The sequence below is a fragment of the Kogia breviceps genome, chromosome 14, assembly GCF_026419965.1.
Source record: "Kogia breviceps isolate mKogBre1 chromosome 14, mKogBre1 haplotype 1, whole genome shotgun sequence".
Lineage (NCBI taxonomy): Eukaryota > Metazoa > Chordata > Mammalia > Artiodactyla > Physeteridae > Kogia > Kogia breviceps.
Window position 1 is genome coordinate 502,073 of NC_081323.1, and position 19,285 is coordinate 521,357.

Sequence of the window (19,285 nt, forward strand, 5' to 3'; positions counted from 1 at the left end):
TCTGGGCCCCCCCGGTCTCCTTCCATCACTGCAGCACCGGGCTCACCCGTCTGTGGGTGTCAGGCAGCGTGGGGGGCACCCTAAGCTGTGACCGCATCTGGGAGAGCAGCAAGGATGCCCGTCCTCCCAGCCCCTCTGCCTCTGGGCAGGGTGCTGGGCAGCACCCTCACTCAGGACCCCTCCAGCCCAGCCCCGTGACCTGGTGCAAAGACCCTCCTCCTCGAAGTCCCCACAGCCAGCCGAGCCTCCACTAAAAGACACTGCAACAAAGTCACTTTAATGTCCTTGCTCAGGAGACAGCCCAGGACACTGGGAGGTGGGCTCAATGGTCAAGGAAGCGTCAGGAAGGTGCCTGACAGGGACCCCCGCAGCCTGCCTCCTCTCAGCAGTGGCCACATGCCCGAGGCCGGCAAGAGGGCCAACCGTGTGGGCCGGCCCCTCTCCCGGTGGCATCCTAGCTGCGAGCGACAGCTGGTCTTCCTGAGGGCAGCGGAGCCGGGGTCCCCGAGCTCTGTCCACGCCACGTGTGCGGCACCTAGAACTCGGTCATCTTCTTGTGGGTGTCCGCCTTCCTCTGTTCCCTCTGCAGGCCTGCCTCCTGGGCCCGGAGCTGCCCCAGCTGCCGCTGGGCTCCCGCCAGCCTCTCCTGCAGCTGGGCTGCCGTCACGCTGTGCCTGGGGAGGGGCCCGCCTTTCAGCACCGCCCGTCATCCTCCAGCCCATCCTCAGATCTGGCCCGCCGCCCTCGGGTCGGGGCGAGCTCTCACCCACGCACCACGGGCAGGGGTGCGGCGTGGCTCGGGCAGGGCCCACACGTACCGGCCAGCATTGCGGGCAAGGGCCTCCTGGATGCCCCGGATGGCTCGCTGGGTCTGCTCGATCTTCTCCTCCGTCTGGAAGAGCTGCAGGCTCAGGGCGCGCTTGGCACTCCTACTGGCGTGGTACACCTCCTCGCCACTCCTCCTCCCCGGGGGCGCCACCCCCGCCTCCAGGTCCCCAGGAGCCCCGCCTTTCAGCTTCTCATTCAGGAAGTCAAACACACTGCGAGACGGTGGGCGGCCCCTAGGCCTGGCCCCTCTGCCCCGGCACTTTGGGGGCCTGCTGGCGCCAGCCTGGCTGCCCCTGCTCCTCTTCTGCAGGATCTCTGCGCACTGGTCCAGCGACTTCCCTCGCGGCAGCACCACAGCGTGGACGGGCTCCAGCCGGCCATCCGCATGCCGGCCCAGACCTGGCGGTACACCGAGCTGCCGCTGCCACCGGGCTCTGGGGCCGCGCTGAGGGAGCCCTTCGCCGCCCCCCGCGCAGCACACACTCACCCTTGCCAAACTCGTAGCCCATCTTGGCGAGGAGTCTGGAGCCGATGCCCCGTGTGTGCACCTCCCAGCCGGCGAAGGCAGAGCTGCAGGTCCCGGGGTCAGCAGCGCCAGGTTCAACCACTGCAAGCGTCAGAGGGCAACAGCTTAACCCAGCTGCACGCGGGGCATCCTGGGCTCCGGCCGAGGTTAGCCCAAGAGCTCAGCTCTGGGCCAGGGTCAACCCCCGGTACCCCTGGCTCCCTGCCAGTTGCCCAGGACTGTGTGGTGCGAATGACAGGCAGAGCCCAGCCCTCTCCACACTTCAGGGTCACGACCTGGTCACGTGGTGGTCCCTTGCCTGTTCCCTGGAGGTGGGCGCTGCCGTTCCCCTAACAGAGAGTGGTACTCGCCCCTACCTGACGGCTCAGTCCTCCCCTCCATCAACACGGACAGCTTGGCTAACGGAGCCCAGGCGCCCCCCCCTTGGTGGAGGGCCAGACACTGCTAGCCAGTTCCTGTGTCCACCCACCAGGCCCCCACGCCCTGCAGGAAACCGTCCCTTCCCGTGCGTCCCATCTGCTCCTGTGGCTCGCGTGGGACTGTCATCATTCTGGGTTTCTGCATCTGTGGGTCTCCGGACCTGCCCCAGACCCATTACACACCCTCTCATCTCCCCTGCCCGCTGTGGGGGCCTCGCGCCTGCCCCTGCCCTGAGTGCGTCCTTGTACTGACCACACTATGGGACCCTGCCAGGCGGGAGCCTCGCGGGGTGGCAGCAGCCATACCTCGAGCATAGCTGGGGTCGTCCACGTCACTGCCGTCGGAGTCAGAGGACCCTGCGGGCTCCGTGCGCAGAGGGGGCAGGATGCTGTCCCCCTCCACCACGGCCTCTTTCAACAGCAGAGAGTCAAACTTGACCGTGTAGTAGCCACTGTCCACATCTGGAGGGGCACAGAGGCAGCAGGGCAGTGGCCTCAACACATGGAAGGAGCCACTCTGGAAGCTGGGGGCAGGGCGGGGCCTTGCTCCTCTTGGGCGTGGGGTGGGGTCCCAATGGCCAAACAGAGGAGTGGTCGGGCAGGACTAATGTGTGACACATGGGGAGGGCTTCCCAGACGACCCTGTCAGGGAGGCCCCGGGCAGCCTCACCAGTGATCCGCGCTGGGTACCAGAGGCCATCCTGCCGCTTGGCCAGACACGCAGAGCCGGCCTGCAGGGAGCTCAGGTCCGGGTCCTGGAAGGGGCGCAGCTCATCCACAGAGACCACCTGCCCATGGGAGAACCTGCAGAGAGGGCCACAGGGATGCAGACTCAGATACAGCCACCAGGGCCCCATGAGCTGGGAGAACCCCGTCTACCTGCCTGGACACCGCCTGGACAGGAAGCATGGACGGGGACACAGACACACACAGCTACATACATATCTGAACATGTGTGTACATACGACACACACATGCACACATACACCCACTGAACACGCATGTGTACAAACACGCACACAATACACACCCACACACATATACACCAAACACGTGTGTGTACAAGCACAACACCCATGCACACACAATATACACTGAACACATGCGTACACACGTATGCACACAACCCGTGCACATATACACATCCATGCCCACACACGCATATACACACATGCACAACACACCCACACACACGTGTGCACAAACGAGTACGTACACACATGTACACGTGCACACAAGTATGCACACGCACACAATATACTCATGCACACGTGCACACACACGCACACAAAAGTGTGCACACACAGGTACACACACAGCATACACAAGCACTCACCCACACACACATGCAATGTACATGCACACGTGTGTGGACGTGTGCACACGTGTACATATGCACATGCACGTGTACGGACACACACACACACACTTGTGCTTGTTGTGTTCTCACTCTCAGGATGGACCTGGGTACCCTGAGGAAAAGATGCTTCGAGTTTCTCCCCAGCCTTCTGGGCTAGAGTCATGTATACACAGACACACACATGGCTGGTAGACATCCTTGTGATGAGAGCTCCCTGGCACCTCTCCACCAGATACAACAGGTCATCAAGGCAAGTGTGTCTGCGTGCTCTCACAGGACTGAGTCCTACCCAGCCAATTAGAAAGAGCTGGTTGTAATAGTGCTGCCTTGACTTCTAGATGTCAGTGAAACAGTGAAACCAAAATGAAAACTGGGAGAGAGGGGGTGGGGGAGGAAGTGGGAACAGAGGGCTGCAACCTTTAACTTTGCCAAATAAAGACATGAAGCAACCACGCACACATCTCCTGCTGTGCCCCCATTTCAAGGAGGAAGCGGTTCTAACCCCATGAGAGTAAGCGAAGACAGGCACTCGCTCCAGACACACAGCCAGCCCTGCCGAGGCTGTCCTCCTGGGTGGGGTCCATGGGGAGAAAGGAGAGGAAACAAGGCATTTCAGTCACCTTCCAGGAGCAAACAAAGGTGGCCTCGGATGCCTCCCTGGAGGGGTTCTGGACAGTTCCTTCTCACCCCTGACTGTCCTCAGGCCCCCAGGGTACCACCAACGGCCAGTGGCACCAGCAGCTGCAAAACTGGCCCACGTGTCCTGCAGTGGGCATGGTGGTTGAAAAGCCCTCTTCAACCGAGGAAAGAGGCCCAGACTCGGTGAATTTGGCCAAACACCCCCTCGACACACCCAGACACCACAGATGCCACCAACTAAACCTCCCTGCAAAAATTTTTGGTACTCTTAGAAGCCCTAAAATTTGGTGCCCCCCTTAACCCAGCAAGCGCTTCTAGGGAATGACCCTAAAACAACAATAACGAAAGTATGTAAGGACTGAGCCAGAAGGATGTGACCCAAACACGAAAGACTCGGAAATAACCTAAGTTCCCAACCACGGGGAGTAGTTAATGGCGTGTCCATGAAACGAATGTCAACCAAGAGCACAGGCAGCCTGATCAATGGAATGAAGTGCACCCAGGAAGAGCCTCTCATACAACAACCTTCACGCAGGACAGAGGCGGTGTTACCAACGAGGCAGGAAAAGACACACTACGGATTTCAACAGGAAAAAATTAAAAATTGGTTTCCCATACAAAAAACCCCAACAACACCCCATTCGATCATCTGCTTCACAACATTCACGAAAATACACTCCAGAATAGGTAAAAACTTGAACCAGAAAACAAGCATTTAGAATGAGTATACACCACAACTCACTTTGGTTTATCCCAGGAGTGCAAGGGTGGTTCAACACATGAAAACCATTCAATGAAACAGAGCACGTTAATAGAAAACCAGCACGTCAACTGATATAGAAAAGATACTTAAAAAAACCCAACACCCTTGCATGTTAAAAACACTCAGGGACTTCCCTGGTGGCGCAGTGGTTAAGAATCCGCCTGCCAATGCAGGGCACACGGGTTTGAACCCTGGTCTGGGAAGATCCCACTTGCCACAGAGCAACTAAGCCCATGCGCCACAACTACTGAGTCCAGGTGCCACAACTACTGAAGCCCGTGCCCCTAGAGCCCACACTCCACAACAAGAGAAGCCACTGCAATGAGAAGCCCACGCACCACAACAAAGAGTAGCCCCCACTGGCCGCAACTACAGAAAGCCCATGCACAGCAACGAAGACCCAATGCAGCCAAAAATAAATAAATAAATTTATAAAAAACAAAACAAAACAACACTCAACCTGATAAACAGCAACTATGGAAAACCCACAGCTCACATCACACTCAGTGGTGAGAGACTGGGTGCTTTCCCCCTAAGATCAGGAACAAGACAAGGATGGCTGCTCTCGCTACTTCTATTCAGCATAGTATTGGAAGTTCTAGGAGGAGCAATTAAGCAAGAAAAATAAATAAAAGCCATCCAAATTGGAAGGGAAGAAGCAGAAGTGGGCTTCCTTGGTGGCACAGTGGTTAGGAATCCGCCTGCCAATGCAGCGGACACGGGTTCGAGCCCTGGTCTGGGAAGATCCCACATGCCGTGCAGCAGCTAAGCCCATGTGCCACAACTACTGGGCTTGCGCTCTAGAGCCTGTGAGCCACAATTACTGAGCCTGTGTGCCACAACTACTGAAGCCTGCGTGCCTAGAGCCCGTGCTCTGCAACAGGAGAAACCGCTGCAGTGAGAAGCCTGCGCACCACAACCAAGAGTAGCCCCATTCGCCACAACTAGAGAAAGCTCGAGCACAGCCATGAAGACCCAATGGAGCCAAAAAAAAAATTTAAAAAAAAAAAAAAAAAGCAGCAGAAGTACCTCTGTCAATGACATAATTATATATAGAGAAAACCCTAAATAATCTACAAAAAATCCTATTAAAGCTAAAAAATGAATTTGACAGTGTTACAGGATATAAGATCAACATAGAAAGATCACTTGTATATTAACACACTAAAAACACACAATCTAAAAATGAAATAATTTCATTTACAGCAGCATGAAAATGAATAAAATACTTAGAAATAAATTTAACCAAGGTTTGTGAACTACAGAACATTGCTGAAAGAAATTAAAGAAGACGTACATAATTGGAAAGAGATCCCATGTTCATAAATTAGAAGACTTCATGTTATTAGGATGGCAATACTACCCACCATTGATCTACAGACACAATGCAATTCCTATCAAAATTCCAATCTTCTTTTACACAGAATTGGACAAGCTGATTTTAAAATTCATATGGAAATGCAATGGATCTTGAATAGCCAAAAGAATCTTGAGAAGAAGAAAAATTGTTTGAGGACTATGTACTTCCTGACCTTCAAAACTTACTACAAAGCTACAGTCATCCAAACAGTATGTACCGGCATAAACACATCCAGTCCATTGGTGTGGACCAATGAACTGGATGAGAGAACCCAGAAATAACCCCTCACACACATCAATCAGGTCTCGTCAGGGGTGTCATGACAATTCAATGGGGAAAGAACATTCTTTCAACAAATGGTACTGGGAAACTGGACACTTACATGCAAAAGAATGAAGCTGGACTCTTACACCATTAGAGCATGTGATTTTTTAAACATATATATATATATTTTTAATTAATTAATTTATTTTTTGGCTGTGTTGGGTCTTCGTTTCTGTGCGAGGGCTTTCTCTAGTTGCGGCAAGCGGGGGCCACTCCTCATCATGGTGCGTGGGCCTCTCACTATCGCAGCCTCTCTTGTTGCGGAGCACAGGCTCCAGACGTGCAGGATCAGTAGTTGTGGCTCATGGGCTTAGATGCTCTGCAGCATGTGGGATCTTCCCAGACCAGGGCTCGAACCCACGTCCCCGGCATTGGCAGGCAGATTCTCAACCACTGTGCCACCAGGGAAGCCCGAGCATGTGATTCACAAGGGAAATTTTCAACAATATTTTATGTCAAAATGGAATAAGTTATATGAAATATTCAAGGAAAGTAATACGAGACAAGAATCTTATACAGTAAGTCCCCTACATACGAACCTTCAAGTTGCGAACTTTCAAAGATGCAAACATGCCACTGCATGCCAGCTGTTGTACTGTACTACTGTACTTTTCAAGGTACTGTAAGATTAAAAACATTTTATTTTTTGTGTTGTTTTCTATGTATTACTTGTGTGAAAAGTATGAACAGCCTATTACGGTACAGTACTATACAGCTGATTGTGTTTGTTGGGTACCTAGGCTAACTTTGTTGGACTTATGAACAAGTTGCACGTACGAACGCACTCTCAGAACTCGTTCGTATGTAGGCGACTTACTGTATTCAACAAAACTGCTCTTCAAGTATAAAAGACACAAACAGAACCTAATCAACATGCCAGATCTCCAGAAACATTATTCCTGTGAGCCCTTCCTGAAGAATCTACCAGAAAGCAAGTCTCAGACAACCACAATGCTAAAAAGACCCCAACAGATGGAATGATGGTAAGCATGAAATGCAAAGGTCCTTCTAGAACTAAGGTTGGGAGTAAAAGGGAAACAATGGCTGTAACGGCCACAAGCTCCAACAACGCAGGTCTACTGCAATCACAAAGACAGAGGGAGACTGTGGATAGTAGTACATGTAAAAATGCTTTTAACAGTTTTCAATCGTCATAACTGAAGAATGAATGTTGTGATTCTGAGTGTCCTGTGTGTGTAAAATGGGATAAAACAAATTAATTATGGGTCCTTTGGAGCCCATCATTCCCTATGTCCTTGAGAACCAGAGTCCTGGAGTAAAGAAGGAAATACGGATGTGATCCAGAAAAGATTACGTAGAAACACTGCAATCCTTAATTTGAATTGGAAGTATCAGTATAAACTCACAAGGTATTTGTCCTTAAAAACATAAGCATGTGATATGGGTACATATACACTAATCTGTACATTAGTGTGTGTCCACCTATATTCCCTAGCTCTGTCTGCTGAAAAAGCCTACAGCGATAAACAAACTAGCAGCAAATTGCATCCCAGTGCCCCCACCATGGGTTGTGAAATACCATCTCCCATTAAAAGAAACCACGGCTGGGCTTCCCTGGTGGCGCAGCGGTTGAGAGTCCACCTGCCGATGCAGGGGACGCGGTTTAGCGCCCCGGTCTGGGAGGATCCCACATGCCGCAGAGCGGCTGGGCCCGAGAGCCATGGCTGCTGAGCCTGCGCGTCCGGAGCCTGTGCTCCACAATGGGAGAGGTCACAACAGTGAGAGGCCTGTGTACCTCAAAAAAAAAAAAAAAAAAAAAAAAAACAGGGCTTCTTGGAGACTTGGGTGCCTTCAGGTCTGGGGTAGGAAGAGTGCACATGACTGTGGGAAACCCTGACTCCTGGGGCTGTGTCAAAAGGATGTGGGAGCCAACCTGAAAAAGCTCCCACTTGGCAAGGGTGAGACAATTTGAGTTTCAATAAAGATCAGAATCTCTGTGGACTGAAATTCATCAAATATATTTAAATCCATCAGTCCATATGGATATTAAATATTTTTTAAAAGCCAATTTATCACCTCAAGATGAAAGAGAACCAATTTGCTATCTTGGAAACCAAGGAAACAAAACAGAAAAGTCCAGCGTTATCCTGCCTTTTCCATATGATCTGTACCACTAGGTGGCCAAACTGTAGACAAGGAAAGGGATCTCTCTATATCGTTTGGGTAGTAAATGAACTGACAAAAGTAAAGAGCTGTTTTTTGCAATCCACACTGTATCAGTGGGTCTCGGCGTTGAGCACCGTTGGCAGCTATACATCAGGTGCCTCCTGATGAAAGTACAACACGCAGAGACATGCCCAACTGGGGGTCCTGAGTGTGACCAGGTCCCTGGATCCAGATGCCAGCCTGCAGTGAACACAGGAACATGCTGGGCTGCACCAGGGCAGTTGATGATGGTCAAAGGGTCTGGTCCTTCAACAGTGAAACTGTGAGGCCAGGAAAGGCAGGGGTCGGGGGGGCGGGGTACAGATACAGCAGCCTTAAAAAGCGAGCAAGATTAAACTACAACGTTTACACCCCGGCACCCCGGCCGCACCTGAGTGATAAGCGACAAAGAACACGGGAAGTGATTATCCTAAGTCGGGAGAGCGCTTCCTTTTGGAGGAGGGAGAAGGCTGTGTTTGGGCTGAGGCAAACGGAGGGGCTCCTGGGGTAACTGGCAAATTTGTAGTTTTGATCTGAGCAGCCAGTACTAGGGTGTTACAATGATTCCTCATGCTATTTCTTTACTTCCTCTGATTTTATTTTACAATAACAAGATTAAAATTTGAAGTTCACTGTGTCCTTACTACATGTCAGCTACAGTTCAATATTCTTTTACTTCTATTAACACATCCCATTCTCCCAACAACTGTGAGAGACAACCTCATCTCTGTTTTATGGATAAGGATATTGAAACATAGAGTGATGAAGTTAGAACAAATACATGAAAAAATGCTCCATCTTGCTAATAATCAAGGAAATACAAGTTCAATCAAGATCACCTTCTCAGCTCTCAGTGGGCACGAATTCGCAAGTAAGAGAACGTGACCGAGGTTGACTACGGAGCAGACCAGGGACTGGGAACTGCACGGTGCACAAGGACAGAAAATGCGCGTGTTCTCCACAGTGCTACACACCAGGGACATTCTCACCAGGGACAAACGATGTGCGCTAGGATGTTCACAGCACGTTGTTTGTAATAAATAACAACTGGGAAACTGGACTTCCCTGGTGGTGCAGTGGTTAAGAATCCTCCTGCCAACGCAGGGGACATAGGTTTGAGCCCTGGTCCGGGAAGATCCCACATGCCGCAGAGCAACTAAGCCCGTGCACCACAACTACTGAGCCTGTGCTCTAGAGCCCACGAGCTACAACTGCTGAGCCCGTGTGCCACAACTACTGAGCCTGTGCTCTACAGCCCGTGCTCCACAACGAGAAGCCACTGCAATAAGAAGCCCGCGCACCTCAACGAAGAGCAGCCCCCGCTCACCGCAACTAGAGAAAGCCCGTGCACAGCAACGAAGACCCAACGCAGCAATCAATCAATCAATAAACAAAACTGGGAAATAGCCGGAGACAGAGTAAAATGTGGCATATTCATGAGGAAAATAACAGCAGTTAAAATGCACAAAATTGTTCTATAAATATCGTGGACTTTTCTCACAGACATGCTCTGTGAGAAGAGCTGCAAAACGAAGCATCCTGCATGCTAACCATTTAATTAGAAAATAAAACACAAACATGTCCTATTCACAGATACACGCATGTATAAAGGTCTCATGTATACTAGAGAGAAACACACCACAGATGTGACAACGAGCCTCCCTAGAAGGAGAGGGGACTGTGACAGAGTGGTGGGTCACAGGATGCTTCAACACTATTTCAACTTTACAATAAAAATTTCAAATAAAATTTTAAATAAGTAAATTTTAAAAATCCAAAGCAAATGCAAGAAAATAACTATCAGACCGGGGTGGTGGTGAGGGGCATGTTCGTGGGCTGCATGGGTTGGGCCTAAAGCTCATAGCAGGCAGCAGCTGAGAGCACGGCAGAGGGGAGCCGGCTCTCTCAGAGCCTGGCTGCCTGGGAGGCCCAGCGACCACAGCAGCCATACGGCCTACATGGCGGGCCTGCTGCCAGGTGAGTTAATATGCATGAAACCCGCGGAACACTGCCTGCCCAGAGGACGCAGCACAGGGACACGTCAGTTCTCATCCCCACACAGGACATGGCCCGGGGACGGGAGGCACCCTCCAGAGGGACCAGCGGCACAGAGGACAGAGGGCTCCCTCCTCTGCTGCTTGACTGTGTGCTGAGGATAGGGCGCGCCCACCCTGTGGAAGCTGGAGGAGACTTATGACTGATTTGTCGTGCACTTCCCTGTATGCACGCTACGCCTTTCACAAAACTTACAGGGAAAGAAAGAAAAAAAGGGGAAATGTAGCAAATAAGACTTTGGGCCCAGCAAAAATCTATAAAGAAATAAGACAACAGAAGAACTGAAGGAAGTTACCACGGACTATTGGCTAAAAAAGAAAATCATTTACTGGAAATCTCGGTAAGTGCTCTTTGCAAAGAAAAAGTAAATAGAAGCAAAGTTAAAGTCACAAGCTTAAGGAAAAAGCAACATCATTACAACTGTGGAAATCTGAATACGAACAAAGTATTGCTGTCGAATTCCGTAAATGTGACGGTGAAATGAAGATAGTTTTATAAATAACATCCTTATCACTCAGGTGAGGGTGGTATCCTGAAGTGTTTATAAGTGAAAAGCCAGTAATTTCTACAACGTGCGTTAAGGTAACGCAGAGGGAGGAGGCGTTGAAACAAGACTGGCACGGTCTTGATGGATGCTGGCGCCTGAAGCTGAGCACGGGTAGTCTGTACACCACTCCCTCTAACTTCGTGTGTGTTTGACAACTAAAGTTTCTACAATAAAAACAAATTTTAGAAGTTTCATTCTGAAGAATAAAACTGGTGATGGGGGTTGGGGGTGAGTCCATTCTTTTCAACATCAGCCCTTCCATACTTCTTCATCTACCCGGGAAAAATCCAAGTAAACACCTAAACAACAACATTGCTAGAAGAATCCCCTGCCCCCCAAGTTCTCTTCTTGTCAGTACTCTGCTGGGCAAAGAAGGACGAAACTCCAAAACTTCAAAGCCCAGAGGGCCCACCTAGCCCCTGATCCTGTTTGCAATCCACACCCCCCACGTCCTCAGGGGCCCCGGGAACCCAGGCCTTACCTGCAGCTCTCCTGGAAGCGGCACTTCCCCTCCAGGAAGAACGGGCAGGGTTTCAGGGACTTGTGAGTGGGGTAGAGATAGAGTACACGCACGCCCGGGGGGCCGCCATCCGCCTCCTCGGTGCCCACGATCATGGCGTTGTGATACTCCAGGGTGCCCCAAGCACTGTAGTAGGGGGCGTTCACCTTCCTCCCACTCAGCTCTGCCCCGTCCTCGTCCTGCCCCTCGTCCTCCTCCCGCCCAGGCTCCGTGGTTCCTGGACCGGTCTCTCTCATAGGAACAGTCTCCAATTCTGCCTCGGGGGCTACTGGCACCTCCGCTGCCTCAGCAATGGCCTTCTGAAAAGCCAAGTACTCAGCATCCTCCTGGGCTGGGCGCTCTCCATCCAGCGCCGCCAGCAGCTTGCTCTTCCTGACGGACACCAGGCTGGCCTCAGTGAGCTCGATCAGCTCCTTCAGGTCCCCCTGCAGCTGGCGCAGGTCTGCTAGCTCCGAGGGATCCAGGCCAGCGCCCAGAGCCAGCTCCACCTGCTGCAGCTGCGCGCCGTAGGTCCGGAGGGCGGTCTGCAGGCTCTCCTCGTCCATCCTGTCGGGAGGGGCCGGGTCCCTGGGTCCTCAGAGGGGAGGCGTGGGAGCCAGAGCTGCGGGGAAGAGAAGCCGGATGAACCCGGGACCGGCCGCCCCCGCGAGGCCGGCACTGAGCGCTGGCCAACCACCGCCCTCGGCGGACAGCCTGCGGAACCGTGAACCGCCCTGCCTCCCGTTTGGGCCGAGAGAAGTTTCCATCTCCGAGAAGAGCCAGAGCCAGCCCTTGGCCGCTGGCCCCACGGCCTCCGCTCCCTTCCCGGGAGCTACCGTCAACTCCTCTGGGGTCTCTGCGTCCCAGCCCGATGCCCCCGGCCAGGCCCACCCCCCGGGCCCCGTGCCGCCCGCCCCCGCTCGGCCCGCCACCAAGTGCCCAGGTCCCGTCGCCCAGACCCACTCGCCTCCGACCCGGTCCTCCTCTGCGCCGTCTCCCGGCCGCCGCCACAGACGGCCTACCGGCCTCACCGGCCAAAGCCGCCCGGCGCCCGCTTCCGCCCCAGCAGCCGACAGGCACTTCCGCCCGAGCGCCGCCGCCGCCGCCGCCGCCGCCGCCGGAAGTGCCTGGCGCGGGGGCAGCCGGGACGGCTCCGCCCCTCTCCGGGTGGCCAGCCGGCGTCCCGTCAGGCGCCACGCGGGGTCAGCGCGGGGTCAGCGTGGGGTCGGAGGGCTAGGCGCGCTGCGGTTCCGACGGCTCTCCGGCTCCCCGGCTCCGCGGCCAGTCCGGGCGTGCGCAGGTAAGTCGGTAAGTCGAGGGGGGCGAGCGGAGCTGGGCCCGGGCCCGGCGGCCGGTCCACAGTCTGTCCGCGCCGCCCTCCACCCGCACCCACACTGCCCGCGTCTAAGAGGCGCCCGCGGCGGCATGGGTGCGAGGCGGGCGGCGCGCGGGGAGATCCGAGCGGAGCGAAGCCCGAGGGGAGCCCGGGCTGGGGAGCGGGGGCCGCTCTCGGGGTGAAGCGGAGCGGGACGGGCGAGCGGAGCGCCTTGGCCGGGCCGGGAGTGGGAGCGAGGGCGCCGGGAGCTCCGGGCCAAGGCGGGAGCAGTTGCGGAGGCGAAGGCGGCGGCGGCAGTACCTGGCTGAGGGGAGGCGGGTCAGGAGGAGCCCCTCTCAGGGCTCCAGCTTTGAGCGGCCAAGCGGGCAGACAGACCCTTTGCCCGTTGGGGGGCGCTGGGGAGGCGCGGTGCGGGCCGGTTCGCCCGTGACCGATCTCGGGTTCCCAGAGCAGGATGTACACGCTGCTGTCAGGCCTGTACAAGTACATGTTCCAGAAGGATGAGTACTGCATCCTGATCCTGGGTCTGGACAACGCCGGGAAGACGGTATGTGCGGTCCCGTGTCAACACCCCTACTCCCCCGCTGCCCTATGGTCCTGTTGGTTTTATGCTTTTAGTTGCATGTTCTGTACCCAGATAGGATCCGAACTCCGTTTAAGGCCATGGGACAGTTACCGCTAGCTGCTTTAAAAGCAAAACGTTTTGTTTTGCTTCGATTTAGAGGAATAGGCCCAAGTAGGAGTATTTGTGAAGCAGCCACGAGAACTCTCCCAGTTCTCACGTCACGCCTCTCTGTCTACCTTTAGACTTTCTTGGAGCAGTCAAAGACCCGGTTCAACAAGAACTACAAGGGGATGAGTCTGTCCAAAATCACTACCACTGTGGGCCTAAACAGTAAGGGGGTCCTTTAGGGCTGTGGGTTTGGGGGGCAGAGCCCTGAGGATGCTGCGGTGTCCGAAGGCCGAGGGTGAGGCCACTGCTCCGGCTCCCATTGGCCCCAGCATCGTGGAGCGCCGGCGCCGCCTGCTCCTCCCGGGAGAGCTGGGAGCCCGTGTGTCAGGGACCAAGGCCGCAGCCTCACCCGTCTCCTTTTCTCCCCAGTCGGCACTGTGGACTTTGGAAAGGCCCGCCTCATGTTCTGGGACTTAGGGGGGCAGGAGGAGCTGCAGTCTTTGTGGGACAAGGTAAGATGGGTGGATGCCACATCGACTCTGTGGCCTGCCTGTCATGCCATCTCTCTAGCTGGCACCGTGGTCTCTTCCTCCCTCTCCTCAGAAGGCGTGGGACTCCCCTTCTTTTCTTGCTGTTGGCAGCTTCCCTCACCCGCTTGTTCCTGAGTCTCACCTCCATCCCGGTTCCCAAGTCACGCCCCCCAAGAGCAGGAACAAACTCGGTTCCTTTGGGCTTAGAGATTTTGTTGGTAATCAGAACAGGACGAGACAAAGAATGGTCGAGGAGCAGACCTGGGGGAGACGCAACGCCTGTTTGGTGCTCCGCTGCAGCACCGGGGCCTGAGTCTCCCCTACTGGGTCCTCCCACAGTCCTAGCTTGGGACCTGTCCTCCATGGTGGCCCCTTCCCCATCAGGGGAGGGTGTCCTCCACGGCCCACAGCACCTGTCTCCTCTTTCGAGGTAGGTGTGAAGTGTTTCTGAGACCTCAGGGCTGGAGTCGGTCTTCAGCTCAGCCTGTGCCAGGCACCAGGGTCTAGCAGAAAACAGGGCAGGACAAGCCTCTTCCCTCAGCCCCCTCTCAATGGATTGGCGTGGCGGGTTGGGTACAGCCTAGTGCCGGGGGCACAGACAGGCTCACCCTGATTCTGGGGCCAGATGTGCCCATCCCAGCACTTGCCGGTGGCTCAGTGCCCTGGTCTTGATTTCTGGTTTGACCCCAGCAGCAGGTACCTGGTCACTTTTTCCTTTTTCCTCCCAAAGTGTCCCCCCTGTCCTGACCTCCAGCCAAGAGGACAGGTTCCATCCTGCAGCCAGAAGGTCACTGATAGACGCCCTGTGGCCATTTAAGTCAGACCAAGGCAGAGCCAAGCTAGGGGCTGTCTGCAAACTCTAGACTCACACAGGGAGTGTGAAACAGGTCCTGACATTCTGTCATAGGCCAGGGTCTCGGGGGCAGATGCTGCGGCAGAGGTTGGGGTGCAAGTGTGTGTGGGGGGGGACGTGGGCCTGGGCAGGGTCAGGGTCATCTCAGATGCTGCCCCACGTTGGGCCACGCTGGCTGGGACTCCATCGCTGTGGCAGGTCGCCACGATGGGCTGCCCTGGGCGGCTGTGACATGCTCAGGTGGCTCTTTATGGGTCAGAGTGGGTCTTGTAGGAGCCAACCAGGGGATCTGCACTGGGTGCACTGCTTGTGACAGCAGCCAGGCCACAGCCAGTGACAGGTGCACCTGCACACACACGCCTCTGGTTGGGGGCCGGCTCCTCCTGAGGGGAAGCTGGGTTGGTCATGCCCCACCGGCCCCCCACTAGCTTCCACATCTGTTGGTGGCATGGCTTCGTCGCCTCATCATGAGGGGCTGATCCCCAATCACCGAGCCTGCCATCTCGGAGGGACCCTGGGCTGCTCGCGTGCTCTGTGACTCGGGTGGAGTGGGTGCCCTGCCGCCTGCCTACAGCGTCAGGTGCCCCTGCCAGGGTGGGCGCCCTGCTGGCCCCTGTGAGCGGGTAGCATGGAGGTGACCGCACCCCTAACCCCAACTCTGAGTCACCAGGAGGGGTGGAAAGTGTGGCTCCTGCTCCCTCTCTGGTTCTAAGACACTATGTCGCGGGGCCTGCCCCCTACCCCCGCGCCACGTGGCACGGTCTGGCGGATCTTCACTCGCACGTCCACTGCTCTCCGTCCACCCCACACCTCTGCTCGCACCACACACTGCTGCCCACGGGTCTGTGCGCGTGGCAGCCTCAGGCCAGGTCTGTGGACCAAGCTGACCCCCTGGCACCCTGCTACAGGGGTGACTTCTGGCCTTTGTCCCTCTAGGCCACAGCCGAGAGCCCTCCAGTGCAAGGCCACAGGTGACAGCATTATCAGGGTCTGGGCATGGCAGGTGCCGCGGGCTCAGGGCAGCCCCTCGCGCTCCGGGTTTGGCTCACGCTGAGCCCCAAGGGTGCCACTCCTGTCCCTGCCGCTGCTGCCTGGCCGTCACCCCGATGCCTGAGGGCGTGGCAGTGGACCTGACCCCGTCTGCTGGGGCCCGGTTGCACATGGGTTGAAGTCCCCTGCCACCACAGTGGCCCCAGGGGCAGAGTGGCGATTCCCTCACTGGCTCGCTGCAAACCCCACACTGTCCCCTCCTGCCTTGGAGGCCTCCACTGTCGGGCCGCAGCTCCTGGCCCTGCATCACCCAGCAGGCTGGCCAGAGAGGCCCCGGGTGTGGGACACGCGGTCTGCAGACCTGGAGGCCACCCGTGTTGGGCTTCCTTCTCTGTAGCGAGTGCAGGTATAAAGGCTTGACTTGTACTGGGGGGGCGGGGACAAGTCGGCGTCATGCCCTGTGGGACATGTGGGTGTTCCGGGTTCCTGGGCTCATACTGGGTAGGAGCTGGAGTGGCGTGGGGGTGTCACCTGTTCCGCCAATGTGGGCATTTCCGTGCTCATTTCTGAGCGGGACAGAAGGCCGACTTGTCAGGCCTATTTAGTGTGTCTGTCCTTTCCCAGGGGTGCTGCTGTTCACCGCCCATAACTCTCCCCATACCCCGGGCTCTGGTGGTTTTAAGTGTTGGGGTGGCTCCTGTGTGGCTGCTGCTGGCAGGGAACCCAGGGCTGGACACCGTCCCAGCCCCGGCCCAGCCTGCAGAGCTCCAAGCTCTCTGGCGCTGGCTCAGATGTTAGTTCTGTCCCGCGCAGGGGACAGAGCTGCTTTGAATGTTCTGGACTTGCCCCTTGGCTTTCCGTGGCTCCCCGATGGCAAGCCGCTGCTGCCCCCACCCCAAGGCCTGCTGAGACCCCGAGCCCATCCCTTCCCCTCCGGCCGCTGTCAGGCCAGCAGGTGTGGGCAGGTCCTGACAGTGGAAGCTGAACTGGTGCTCGGGGTACAGCATCCGGCCAGTGGGCGAGGGAGGTGGCCTCCCCGGCCTGGGGGGTCTGGGGCGCCTCTCCACTCTGCCCTCCCTCCCCGCCCCCAGGAAGCACCCCAGAAGGGTCTTCCAGCTGGGGGCTGCCTCGAGGTGGCCGGGTGCCCACGGCTCAGCACCCCGTTCTGCTCCCGCCCAGTACTACGCGGAGTGCCACGGCGTCATCTACGTCATCGATTCCACGGACGAGGAGCGGCTGTCCGAGTCCAAGCGAGCATTCGGTGTGTGCGGCAGGCCAGGCCCGGGAGGCGGGGAGCAGGCGGTCCCGTCTGCACAGCCCGCTTCCTCAGCTGGGCTGCGGGGGGTGGGGGGTGGGGGTGCCAGGTCAGAGGGCCCCGGCCGAGTGTGTCCACACCTATAGGGGGTCTGCGAGGGCCTGGGGACCTCTGGGCAGAGGTGGACAAAGGGCGCTCACTGCTGCCTCTCCGCTCGCCCCAGAGAAGATGGTCACAAGCGAGGCGCTGGACGGTGTCCCCATCCTGGTGCTGGCCAACAAGCAGGACATTGAGGTGAGCCCCTGGGCCCAGCGGGCCCCACTCCCGGGCGACAGGGTGCCTCTCCCAGGGGAGGACTGCTGCCTTCCTCAGACACCAGAGCACCAGACTCTGCCCCGGGGCAGAGCCCCTCCCCCACCCCAGGCCTCTGGCCACCCTGCTGCCAGGGACCCGGAGCCTCCTGCTGGGCAGACCCAGGTGGAAGCTCCGGAAAGAAAATGCAGAGGGACCAGGGTGGGAGTGAGCCCTGATCCCGACCTGTCTGCTGCCCTTGAGAACAGCAGCTATGCCAGCCTCACCCCATGGGACCACTGGCGGTGCAGCGGCCATCCGCCTGGCGGGGGCCCTGGGCAGGCTGGTGGCGCAATCCTGGAGCGTCTCCGTGGTGGCTGCCAGGGTGCTTCTCAGACCACCGCCTGCTTCGCTGTAGACCTTCCCTGACACCTGCTCCCCTGAGGCTGCTCGCCAGGCAGGACCCCTCCTGGACAGAGTAGCCCCAGGGTGCCCCCCCCCTACCCCGCAGCTCTAGGAACTGCCTTGGGGTGGGGCCGGGCCGTGAGCCTGATCTTCACGGCCTCACCTCCCCCAGACTTGTCTCTCCATCCCGGACATCAAGACTGTGTTCAGCGACTGCGCCTCCAAGATCGGCAGGCGCGACTGCCTGACCCAGGCCTGCTCGGCCCTCACGGGGTGAGTGGGGCTCACCCTGGGCGCCGGGGGCCACGGCTGGCCCCGCCTCACACCCGCTGTCTCCACAGCAAGGGGGTGCGCGAGGGCATCGAGTGGATGGTGAAGTGCGTCGTGCGGAATGTGCACCGGCCGCCGCGGCAGCGGGACATCACATAGGCGCAGGCCCCACCGCTCGTCCTGAAGAGCTCCTGCTGGCCCCGCGCCGCTGATCCCCCCGGGGGGCTGGGTTGGATTTGCCTTGTGGTGGTTCTACTTGCTTTGTTTTTCTTCTAAGACAAACTTTTCTCTGTATCCAGAAAAGCGTAGGCATCCGGAAGCTTTTTCTGCCGAGGGGAGCTGGGGCGGCAGGGACCCCACCAGACCCCCACATCGGGCCTGGACCCCGCCCCCAAGGCCCAGTTTTGGGGCCCCGGGGTGAGGCCTTGGCAGGCCACCACTCCCCTTTGGAGCTGCTGCTCCAGCAGGCCTGCCGGCCTGGACCCTCGTGGGGCCTTGTGGGGCAGCTGCTTGGAGCTGGGTTTCTCCAGAGGTGTGGGGCCCTTCACAGTGCCCAGGGCTGCTCCATGCGTCGTGCCCACAGAGGGGGCTGGGGGGCTGTGGCTGTCCTCAGCCTCTGTCCCCTCTGCTCCTGGAGGTGGGCTGGCGGGTTGGTGTCACCTTGAGGAAGACCTGGGCTTGCCTCCGTCCCGGTCCCGGAGCAGCCTCAGGACGGGGCAGGGGAAACCTGCCTGGGAGGCTGTGTGCCCCCTCCACTGGCCCAGCCACCTTGTTTTGATCTCCAGCAAGGACGGTAAAGCTGGGAGGTTGCGCTGGGAGTGGGCCTCCCCGGCCCCGCCGCCCGCCCCACTCAAGCCTGCCTGCCACCCACCTAGGATGACCACAGTTACCACCTCGGGGGTTGGGGTGGTGGTGTGCTGGGCCTGGGCTTCCAGCTGGTGGTGAAGGGCGGGGTCCTCCTCAGGGCTGGGGCGAGCCATCTAGAAATCCCTTTCCAGGCCTGTGTCCAGGAGCAGAGGCCCTCCCACACGGCCTCTGCAGGAGCTGCCAACCCCCCATGAGCCTAGCCGTGGGTGAAATGAAGACAGTTGGAGTGGCTCCTGTCCACCGTTCCTCCAGAGGCCTGGTGGCTTCGTGTCTGAGGGTCACAGCCCCAGCTGCTCTCCGTGATGGGGCCCAGGAGGAGATGCTGGGAA

At 57.2% G+C, this 19,285-nt stretch overlaps 2 protein-coding genes across 14 annotated transcripts; one reads left to right on the top strand and one right to left on the bottom strand.

The window, feature by feature from the left end:
* Positions 1-256: 256 nt before the first annotated feature.
* Positions 257-12,644, bottom strand: ZGPAT (zinc finger CCCH-type and G-patch domain containing). Of its 2 annotated transcripts, none has more exons than XM_067013159.1 (7): positions 12,454-12,644; positions 11,469-12,108; positions 2,444-2,577; positions 2,080-2,235; positions 1,316-1,435; positions 819-1,227; positions 257-674 (listed from the first exon to the last, which is right to left on the bottom strand). In XM_067013159.1, exons 2-7 carry the CDS (start codon positions 12,050-12,052, stop codon positions 536-538), a joined length of 1,542 nt encoding a protein of 513 aa, XP_066869260.1. In that variant the 5' UTR covers positions 12,053-12,108; positions 12,454-12,644; the 3' UTR covers positions 257-535. The 2 variants fall into 2 exon arrangements, with proteins under 2 accessions (XP_066869260.1, XP_066869261.1); XM_067013160.1 differs by having other exon boundaries at positions 12,450-12,620.
* Positions 12,631-18,392, top strand: ARFRP1 (ADP ribosylation factor related protein 1). Of its 12 annotated transcripts, none has more exons than XR_010836537.1 (8): positions 12,631-12,786; positions 13,271-13,369; positions 13,630-13,717; positions 13,925-14,007; positions 16,960-17,129; positions 17,347-17,417; positions 17,992-18,092; positions 18,161-18,392. XR_010836537.1 is itself a non-coding variant. In XM_059036596.2 (8 exons), the coding sequence occupies exons 2-8, from the start codon at positions 13,277-13,279 to the stop codon at positions 18,246-18,248; spliced, it is 606 nt and encodes a 201-aa protein (XP_058892579.1). In that variant the 5' UTR covers positions 12,647-12,786; position 13,276; the 3' UTR covers positions 18,249-18,392. The 12 variants fall into 12 exon arrangements, 7 of the variants coding, with proteins under 7 accessions (XP_058892579.1, XP_058892577.1, XP_066869266.1 ...); XM_059036596.2 differs by having other exon boundaries at positions 12,647-12,786; positions 13,276-13,369; positions 17,048-17,129; XM_059036594.2 differs by having other exon boundaries at positions 12,686-12,786; positions 17,048-17,129.
* The last annotated feature ends 893 nt before the right edge of the window (positions 18,393-19,285 follow it).